The 11,447-nt window shown below is 39.7% G+C and overlaps 1 protein-coding gene across 2 annotated transcripts in view; it reads left to right on the top strand.

The window, feature by feature from the left end:
* The window catches only part of LOC132881761 (DNA-binding protein RFX7), a 52,572-nt gene extending 48,295 nt beyond the window's left edge, over positions 1-4,277 (top strand). For both annotated transcript variants that reach the window (XM_060914605.1, XM_060914606.1), the window contains one exon: positions 1-4,277. This exon is cut by the window's left edge and continues 1,979 nt beyond it. In XM_060914605.1, coding sequence (XP_060770588.1) covers positions 1-1,528 — 1,528 coding nt within the window. In that variant the 3' untranslated portion in view covers positions 1,529-4,277.
* The last annotated feature ends 7,170 nt before the right edge of the window (positions 4,278-11,447 follow it).

The raw sequence follows: 11,447 nt of genomic DNA, 5'->3' as shown, positions 1-11,447 counted from the left end.
TAGCCCAGTCAAGCCCATGCAGAGACCAATGGCCACTCACCCAGACAAGGCCAAGCTGGATTGGATCAACAATAGATATAACAGCACTTCAGGCTCCCCGTCAGTGTCCAACAATAATGCCATCGGAATCCTTCCAAGCTATCAGGACTTGGTGGAAGACCACTTTCGTAAACCACATGCATTTGCTAAACCAGGGCAGTCTTTTCAGTCTCAGTCCAGGCACCAGGATGGGCAGTTGGGTCGATTAACAACTGTGTCACCAGTACAACAAGGACAACAGGCAGTGGAGAACAAGCAGGAAAGTTTTGCTGTGCCAGCACCATTAGACAATAAAGTTACAGGTGGTACATCTGGGAATGGAGGTGGAACTTTTAGGTGTCGCAGTGTGAGTCCTGCTGTTCGTCAGCGCAATCTAAGTGGCACGTCTGTGCAAGCCAACCCTACCCCAAGGTCTGCTGTTTCACCATTCAATTCTCCCATAACCTCAGAGGTTCTTAGCATTCTTTCCAACAGTCATTCAGTGGTCACTGCAAACAGCATGGCCCAAAGGAGCCAGTCAGTACCACTAAGCATCATGATGCAGTCTGAGATGTTGCCAATTGGCCAACAGGGACAGCAGAGTAATAGTGCCAAGATCACCACTGTGCTCCTGAGTAAAATGGATGCAGATGGAGATGATACAGTGCGTGGGCTGGGTGTCAATAACATGCCCTCCAAGTACACAGCCCGGATGAACCTGACACAGATTTTGGAGACAACGCAGGCCTTCCCAGAAGGCACGAACCATCATGGTCAACAGCTGTCTGTCTGCTCAAGCCCTTCACAGTTTGACTTCCAGAAGCCTGGTTTCCTTATAAGCACTGGAGATGAACCAATTACTTTTTCTAATGATGACCAAGCACAATCAGGCTCTGGGCTCCAGCAAGAGCAGCAGCTTCAACTACAGGAACAACAGTTGGAACTACAGGATCAACAACTGTTGCAAGATCAACAGTTGCAACTTCAGGAACAACCATTGCAACTCCAGGACCAACAGTTGGAATTACAAGACCAACATTTACAACTGCAGCACCAACAACTGCAGCTACAAGACCAACAGCAGCTACAACATGATCCAAACCTCAGCCAGCAGCAGTTGCTGTCTCAAACCTCACAACAGGATGAGGAACAGCAGCAGGAGCAACTGGACTTTAACAACACTGTCAAGGATCTCTTAGGGGAGGATGGACTCAATCCCAGCTCACAATTGGTTGGGCAGGTGGCATCAGAACTCAGCACAGTAGCATCTGACTTTTCTAGTGAAATTCGTTTGGCCTCTGACCTTTCTGGTAGCATCAATGACCTGAACACTTTAGATCCAAACCTTTTGTTTGATCCAAGTCAGCAACAGGACCAATATGAAGACGCCACACTGGAGGAGCTGAAGAACGACCCGTTGTTTCAGCAGATATGCAGTGACACTGTGAATTCTGCTGGATTTGACTGGTTGGAGAACAAAGACCAACCAACAGTGGAAATGTTGGGTTAGTATTGTTTCCTTTTGTGTTTGTTGTGGTTGTTGCTGTTTGTCACTATTTATGGTTTCTGTTGATTGTTCTGTTTTGTTTTTTTGTGACTGTCCTTTCTGTTTTTAATGTGATTTGTCCACTACATCAACACACTGGATACATCGGTTAGTCCAGTGGGAAGTGCCAGTCTGATCTGTTCATTTATTGGATTTATAGATTTTTTTTTTTTAAACCCAATTCATTCCAGTCTTCTCATCCTGATATTTCTCTATATAGTTTACTATTTCTTTCTTTTGGCTATGAATTGGTTGGCCCCAATATGCATACATTTTTTTAATTACTATGGTAATACAAGTTTATATTTCCAAGTTACATACATTTTAATACAATTTTGTTTTTACTTTCACATTGATGTTTTAAATATTTTGTTCCCATGAATCATAAGTGATGTGAAACTAAATGCAATATTTTGCATGATGAATCACTGAGTTTTTAAGTGTCTTGCATATGTATTGTGTTCAGCTTTGCAAGCATGTTGGTAAGTTACATTGTTAGGGTTTACTTAATTTACATCATCATGACTGAAGTTTGCCGTCACTTTTGCATATCTTAACTCAGTCAGATTAAAAGATTTAGGTGCTAACAGGTGCTCAATAAAAGTAACTGGCACTATCACATCATTTTCCGTAATTATGTTCTATTTAATAAATAGAAAATTAGAAAACTTAATAATAGGCCATAATAATTGTACTGTTAAATAGAAGGATGATGATGAGGATTACATATTTGCTGTATCTACACAGTTTTAAAAAAGTGAATATTACATGAGGGAGATTAATCTGCCTTATTTCCGAAGTCCTAGGCCTTAGGCGTAGGCTTTAAGGTGCGGAAAGATTTTTAAAGGCCTTGCTGCATTTCCAAAAAAAAAAAGCTTGGCTTTTTGTTATTGTGAATTATTGATGTGGTTTCAAACGCATCGCTTAAAGTTAGTATATTTTAACATTCCATGTAGTTTTTCTTCACATTTTGTTACAGTTGATGGCTAACAAAATGATGGTGTCATTTTGAAAGAATATGGTGATGGCCAGGTGCTATCTAGGGCTATGTCTTGTGATCACATATCCAACCTAATAGGTATTCATTGAATTTCAATCTAAAATCCATACCAAAGAACAGCTTTATAATAACTATAAGCATTTGAGATTAGTTATATTCATCTCCAAATTAGCATCATTTTGGAAGAAAACTGGTTGGACTTGTTGGTTAATAAAACAGGGTTTTGTGGTACTTGATTTTCAGATGGGATCATATTTGTGTATAGTATGTATATGGAAAATGTATCTGATGTACAGGTAATAATGGATGGTAAGCATGTTGTCAAGTCATTAACGGATTCATGAAAGCTTAATTTGGCTATTTGTAGTCACTATATTAATGCCCCATATGTAAAAATGACATTTTATCAATACACTGTCTTACAGTGAAAATTTTTAGATAGGTCCGAGTACCCTTGAGAAAACAACAAAAGAAGAAATATTACATTGCTCATATTGAATCTATAGCCAGCACGATATGCTGTGTGTTATGTTTTTGGCTTTCTGTGTAGTGCAAGTAATGCTGTCTGTCTGGTCTTTAGCTTGATGTGCCATTTTCCTTAGAGAGTCTATTGGTCTCTGCTTTGCAGATGTGATGTGTACATTGAGAGAGGAAAATACGCATGGTTTATATAAATATATAAAAAAGATGAATAATCATATATTAAATGTTCATTTTATTGTGACAGTCAAATGTATTGCGCAGATAACCCTGGAGTGGCAGGCACTGGAAAATCAATGGTTTATGATTCAGCAAACTTGGGAAGTTCACTTTATTGCACTAAAGATTTTCCTTTTTTGTAACCATGCCTTTGTGAGACATTTTAAAGGACAAAATGGAAGAATTGAAGTGAGCAAAAAGCAGATTTTTTTTTTCAAAGGTAAATTGCAAAAGGGGAATTACAAATGACATGGAAAATTACAATGAATTATTGCCTTGTGTAGCAATGTGCACTAATCTCAATGAGATACACATTTTTACTCATTCTCATCCATGAGAATAAGAAAGAAAAGCAAACAAAATTTAACCTTATTAAAAGTGAATAAAAGAGAACATACTTCACTATGTTATTCAATGATTGTATGTGCGCATGTATGTTGAACTATCTATTGTAGTACATGTTGTGACCACTCCCTCCACAAAAAAGGGACTGGTTGTGTTGACCAGAGGGGGGAAAAAAGAAAAAAATGTAGTGTTCTTTTGAATAAAACCTATGTGTTTGCTAAGTTAATATTGTTCTGTATGTTTTAGTTCACAAATGTGTTCTTTTTTCATACATTTCTATTTTTTTTAAACAAAAATGCCTTTGTGAAGAAAAGTGTAAATATTTTTTCTATGTTTTGACATTTATCAAGGCACTGATTATTTACTTTTTTAATTTCACGAAGGAAAAAATCTCAACCTTACTTTTTTTGATACACAGAAGTTTCATTCAACATTAAGTCTAATGCTGTATTTCTGACTGGTCTGATGGGGGGGAAAGTGTTTTCTTTGTCTATTTGAAACAGTAGAACCTTTCTCTGTGCTGTTGTCTGGTGTACTGCTCAATGTACAGTAGCTTATTAATATTGCCGAAGCATTTTAGCAATGTTTCTCTTTTTTTCAATGGAAAGTACTCACAGGTGAGATTTTCTAAGTGGTTTTAAAAGCCAATAAAGATTTTTAAATAATCAGTATATCTTGTTCAGTTTTGATAGCATATTATCTTATTGCTTGGGGTTTGTTGACATTTTATCACTGGAGTAATCTAGTAAATTTAGGACCATGCTGCCCTCTATTGGCCTTGAAGAGATTCTGAAGCTCCTCAAGTTCCAAGCAACCAAATCCTGCATCAGGTCCAAATGTAGACCTCACACTCTGACAATTTCTTGTTAATGTCCATGCTAGCTAGAAGTGGTCACACAAAAATATGGAATATATTCCAGAAACACAGTAATGTACACTAAATAAATAGAGGATATTACACGGTGGGCAGCACGGTGGTGTAGTGGTTAGCGCTGTCGCCTCACAGCATGAAGGTCCGGGTTCGAGCCCCGTGACCGGCGAGGGCCTTTCTATGCAGAGTTTGCATGTTCTCCCCGTAGGTTTCCTCCGGGTGCTCCGATTTCCCCCACAGTCCAAAGACATGCAGGTTAGGTTAACTGGTGACTCTAAATTGAGCGTAGGTGTGAATGGTTGTCTGTGTCTACACAATATTGCCAAAAGTATTTGCTCACCTGCCTTGACTCTCATGAGCTTAAGTGACATCCCATTCCTAATCCATAGGGTTCAATATGACGTCGGTCCACCCTTTGCAGCTAGAACAGCTTCAACTCTTCTGGGAAGACTGTCCATAAGGTTTAGGAGTGTGTTTATGGGAATTTTTGACCATTCTTCCAGAAGCGCATTTGTGAGGTCACACACTGATGTTGGACGAGAAGGCCTGGCTCTCAGTCTCCGCTCTAATTCATCCCAAAGGTGTTCTATCGGCTTGAGGTCAGGACTCTGTGCAGGCCAGTCAAGTTCATCCACACCAGACTCTGTCATCCATGTCTTTATGGACCTTGCTTTGTGCCCTGGTGCGCAGTCATGTTGGAAGAGGAAGGGGCCAGCTCCAAACTGTAAAAACAGTCTGCATGCCTAGGTGCTTGATTTTATACACCTGTGGCCATGGAAGTGATTGGAATACCTGATTCCGATAATTTGGATGGGTGAGCAAATACTTTTGGCAATATAGTGTATGTGTCAGCCCTGTGATGACCTGGCGACTTGTCCAGGGTGTACCCCGCCTTTCGCCCGTAGTCAGCTGGGATAGGCTCCAGCTTGCCTGTGACCCTGTAGAACAGGATAAAGCGGCTAGAGATAATGAGATGAGATATTACACGATGGCGCAAAGATATAAAGTTTATCTTTGAATGATGAATGTCTATATCACGAGTGAGCAAAGTGAATGAGTGATATATTTTTCAACATGAAGATAAACTTCATATCTTCACACCACCGTGTAATATTATATGGACACATCTACAAAAACAAAACAAAACAGGTTAATCAAAAGAATTTTCATTTTGAACCGGTTTGCCATTTTGACAACGTGCGTCAAGGTAACGAGAAAACACTGGGAGTGATGTCATGGGAGTGAAATATCAGGAAATATATAATTCAGATCTGCGATGTATTTCGTATGAAAAATATGAGTTTTTCAACACGAGAAGATAAACTTCATATCTTCAAACCAACCTGTGATTTTCTTTTTATTATATAGACACATTCACAAACAAAGTACTGAAATTTATCAAAACAATTCATCAATTTCCTCACGAGTGACCTATAGAGATTTTGTCACGGTTTTGGTTCTCCATGTCCCGGATGTAGCTTGTATGAAAAATACAAGTGGTGTATTTCCCCTTAAAACACACGTGTCCATAGAAAATAAATGTATGTATGTGCATGTGTGTGTATACACCTTCCACATCCATGCTTTTTTGGTGTGCCTGACAGTTGGTGAAATTTTAAATGCTTGTCACAGCAGTTCTTGATTGAGATGTCGCGACTATTGGAAGTATAAAATAAGTCTGTAGTTGGATTTAATTCATTTGTAGTTGGATTACATTCATTTTTATAAATGCATGGTATCAAAGGAGGGCGGCACGGCGGTGTAGTGGTTAGCACTGTCGCCTCACATCAAGAAGGTTCTGGGTTTGAGCCCAGTGGCCGACAGGGGCCTTTCTGTGTGGAGTTTGCATGTTTTCTCTGTGTCTGCGTGGGTTTCCTCCGGGTGCTCCAGTTTCCCCCACAGTCTAAAGACATGCAGGTTAGGCTAATTGGTGGCTCTAAATTGACCGTGAGTGTGAATGGTTGTTTGTCTCTTTCTGTCAGCCCTGTGATGATCTGGCGACTTATCCAGGGTGTACCCCACCTCTCACCTGTAGTCAGCTGGGATAGGCTCCAGCTTGCCTGCGACCCTGCACAGGATAAACAGCTACAGATAATGGATGGATCAAAGGAAATATCACCTTTTTTTTTTTTCTTGGAACAAATCAAATGTTGCGTGTACATCACTCATTGTCAGTAAATATACAGTTTTTAATACTGTGATATTCACATTCAAAACCAGGGTCATTTTATGAACATCTTGCCTGCATTGAGTGTACTGATAAGCCCTCAGCTGTTGAGGGAGGAGAAAGTGGATCAGTAATCTGTTCAGTCAATAGCTGATTTAACTGCGTACATACATACAGGGTTATCTGCTTACTGCTTGTATAGTGCCATCTAAAGCCTTTCTGAGAGATGATTTGATGGCTTTTCTTTATCAGGGTAGGAGGGCTGCTGAAATGTTGGGAACACACTGTTACATTGCAATGAACTGAAACCATGCCAGTGAGTTTTGTCATTTCTGATAGCCTGGTCGATAACTTGAATCCCCAAATTGTGAATATTCCCATATAAGGAATACTTCAAGATATAGGCATAGATGTATATAGAGTCCCAGTAATGGAAGAATACAGGACTGGTGGTCTTGGGGAAATGTAGAAGGGGCTAAACCAGGTTTTGTAATGTAAACCTCAATGTGTATGCATTGTAATTTCTGAAGGCCGTAATAAAGATAGTGTGTCCATGAAACTTGCAGATACTGAAATTTAGATGGAACCATCGTCATCAGGGTAGCTGGTCTGGTAAGTTTTATGGCTCATACATACTCATATGCACACACATTATGCTTCTGGTTGAATTACATTTGAGTCCCTGTGACTTTTTAAGGGGTGTTAGAGCTAACCCTATGTAATGCATAAAGGAGACTCTGATTTGGTTGACACAATGTCAGTATAAGTATATATGGAGTCATCAAAGTATACGATCATCTGACGTGCTCAAAATTAATCTCATAATCTGCATTCTACATCCAATATTAGTGAGATACAGAGCCAGAATGTCTCAATACGCAAATACTACTCATCAGCACTCCTATTAAAAAATAACAGGATATGATCAGGTTACCATGTCTTGTCTTATGTGTGCTCTCCTTCCCTGTGTATTGTGTACATGGGAGAGCCTGAGGAGGGTCGATCCTGATGATGCTTAGCTGATTTAACAGCTGTTCTATTGTCCACATCCTGAATAGGGAGAGGGGGGTTTGTGTGTGTGGGAGTAGCTGGGGAGGGTCACTCAATACCACTCACTGGATCGATATGACTATTTATTGAGCATCTGATGTGTGGCCATCAATATCTTTTCATAATTACTTAAAGTTCAATGTTTGTAAGCAGCTGGCTGTGTAGTAGGGTCTCAGTGCAGCTCATGCATAGCTGCCTTAAAAAAATATACATATATCGGCTATAGATCTGTCTATCAGGTCTAAATGTTGAATTATTCTGTTAATAAAATACAGTGGTTTTACAGTTACACTGAATGTTTACCCCTTTGTGTTCTGTTCACTGGATGTAGGCTACTGGACAGCTGAAGCATAAAACCATTTCTTATGTCAAGGGAAGCTCTTTTCAGCAAGTGTGTGAGTGAGAGAGATCTGGTACGAGTGAAAATAAAATAAATTTGTAAGAAGCACTTGGTGTCAATTGATATTTCACCACTTTATGCAATATGTTTTATGCTCTGGTCAAAATGAACGGAACAACCAGGAACATACCGTACTTTGTGATATATAGCGTTACACACTAGCACAAGCCGAAAAGTAAATTTGTGAAAATGTTTTCATGTTCCAAGGAGCCAGGTGCATAGTATTGTATTTTAAATTTAAAAACAGAATACAAGAGCGAATAACATTATTCTGTAGGTGACTTACAGTGTTCTACTGAAGGTTATCTGACACTGATGAGAGGAGAAAATGTGTTGATGTCAGTGCCACATCTTTTATAGTTTCTTTGGCTGTTCACTTGTCATGAATTTACTTTTTTATTATGTCATGTCCATTATAAAGTAGAAGGAATAAATTTATTTGGCTCTGACTCATCCCGGAGCAGCATGTTCAAATGGAAGGAAGGAAATCGAAATGATGATAAAACCAGCAGTATTATTAAAAAGGTGTTGATACAGAGACAATGAGTATGTGTGTGTGTGTGTGTGTGTGTATATATATACACACATTGTCTCTGTATCAACGTCTTTTATATATTTATATAAAAATAACATACATTTTATTTATATATATATATATATATATATATATATATACGCACAGAACCAGAACTCACTCATAGGTTTTTCTGTATTATGACTATTTTATACATTGTAGAGCAATACTGAAGACATCAAAACTATTAAATAACATATGTGGTAAAAAAAAAAAAGTTTAATATTTTAGACTCTTCAAAGTAGCCAGCATTTATCTTGACGCTTTACACACTATTGACATTATCTTAACCAGCTTCATGAGGGAGTCATCAAAAATGCTTTTCAATTAACAGGTGCCTCGTCAAAAGTTAATGAGTGCAATTTCTTACCTTCTTAATGTGTTTGAGATCATATAGTAAATAATAAAAGTACAGTAAATAGCCCTATTCCACACCTGTAGTAATCCATATTATGTCAAGAACCACTCAACTAAGTAGAGAGAGAACACACACACACATTGTGTGTATTTGTTTTTGATTTTCTAAAGAATGTTCTTCTTTTACAATATTTGTTCAATTTGCACATACTGAATATAAGCTTTCCATCCATCCGTGATCTGTAGCCACTTATCCTGTTCTACAGGGTCGCAGACAAGCTGGAGCCTATCCCAGCTGACTACGGGCGAAAGGCGGGGTACACCCTGGACAAGTCGCCAGGTCATCACAGGGCTGACACATAGACACAGACAACCATTCACACTCACATTCACACCTACGCTCAATTTAGAGTCGCCAGTTAACCTAACCTGCATGTCTTTGGACTGTGGGGGAAACCGGAGCACCCGGAGGAAACCCACGTGGACACGGGGAGAACATGCAAACTCCACACAGAAAGGCCCTCGCTGGCTGCTGGGCTCGAACCCGGACCTTCTAGCTTTGAGGCAACAGTGCTGCCCCTAGATGAGCTTTCACTTTTGTTTATATACAGCAGCACTCTATCTGCTGGTCTTGTGCTTGAATTCATCGTTGCAGTTAGACAGAGTTATACAGTGGTGCTTGAAAGTTTGTGAACCTTTTAGAATTTCTGCATAAATATAATCTAAAACAACATCAGATTTTCACACAAGTCCTAAAAGTAGATAAAGAGAACCCAGTTAAACAAATGACACAAAAATATTACACTCGGTCATTTATTTATTGAGGAAAATGATCCAATATTACATATCTGTGAGTGGCAAAAGTATGTGAACCTTTGCTTTCAGTATCTGGTGTGACCCCCTTGTGCAGCAATATCTGCAACTAATCATTTCCGGTAACTGTTGATCAGTCCTGCACACTGGCTTGGAGGAATTTTAGCCCATTCCTCCGTACAGAACGGCTTCAACTCTGGGATGTTGGTGGGTTTCCTCATGTGAACTGCTCGCTTCAGGTCCTTCGACAACATTTTGATTGGATTAAGGTCAGGACTTTGACTTGGCCATTCCAAAACGTTAACTTTATTCTTCTTTAACCATTCTTTGGTAGAACGACTTGTGTGTTTAGGGTTGTTGTCTTGCTGCATGACCCACCTTCTCTTGAGATTCAGTTCATGGACAGATGTCTTGACATTTTCCTTTAGAATTCGCTGGTATAATTCAGAATTCATTGTTCCATCAATGATGGCAAGCTGTCCTGGCCCAGATGCAGCAAAACAGGCCCAAACCATGATACTACCACCACCATGTTTCACAGATGGGATAAGGTTGTTATGCTGGAATGCAGTGTTTTCCTTTCTCCAAACATAATGCTTCTCGTTTAAACCAAAAAGTTCTATTTTGGTCTCATCCATCCACAAAACATTTTTCCAATAGCCACGTGATCTTTGCTGCTCGTCTGCAGTTTGCTAATCTTCTTTTTTGGAGAACAGTGGCTTTCTCCTTGCAGCCCTGCCATGCACACCATTGTTGTTCAGTGTTCTCCTGATGGTGGACTCATGAACATTAACATTAGCCAATGTGAGAGAGGCCTTCAGTTGCTTAGAAGTTATCCTGGGGTCCTTTGTGACCTCACCGACTATTACATGCCTTGCTCTTGGAGTGATCTTTGTTGGTCGCCCACTCCTGGGGAGGGTAACAATGGTCTTGAATTTCCTCCATTTGTACACAATCTGTCTGAGTGTGGATTGGTGGAGTCCAAACTCTTTAGAGATGGTTTTGTAATGTTTTCCAGCCTGATGAGCATCAACAACGCTTTTTCTGAGGTCCTGAGAAATCTCCTTTGTTCGTGCCATGATACACTTCCACAAACATGTGTTGTGAAGATCAGACTTTGATAGATCCCTGTTCTTTAAATAAAACAGGGTGCCCACTCACACCTGATTGTCATCCCATTGATTGAAAACACCTGACTCTAATTTCACCTTCAAATTAACTGCTAATCCTAGAGGTTCACATACTTTTGCCACTCACAGATATGTAATATTGGATCATTTTCCTCAATAAATAAATGACCGAGTGTAATATTTTTGTGTCATTTGTTTAACTGGGTTCTCTTTATCTACTTTTAGGACTTGTGTGAAAATCTGATGATGTTTTAGGTCATATTTATGTAGAAATATAGAAAATTCTAAAGGGTGCACAAACTTTCAAGCACCGCTGTAGGTGTTGTGGGACTGGGCCGAGATGAGTGACGCAATCACGTAATTGCGTGAGGGCGCGAGCAGCAGCACGCAGAGCAGAAAGCGTCGCTGTGGAGTCTCCCAGTAGTGCAGTGGGGAGAGTGGGAGTGGGGAGAGTGGTGTGGAGGCGCAGCTCTCACA

Source organism: Neoarius graeffei, chromosome 2 (genome assembly GCF_027579695.1).
Source record: "Neoarius graeffei isolate fNeoGra1 chromosome 2, fNeoGra1.pri, whole genome shotgun sequence".
NCBI classification, from domain to species: Eukaryota; Metazoa; Chordata; class Actinopteri; order Siluriformes; family Ariidae; genus Neoarius; species Neoarius graeffei.
This window is presented reverse-complemented; position numbering and strand designations above follow the sequence as displayed.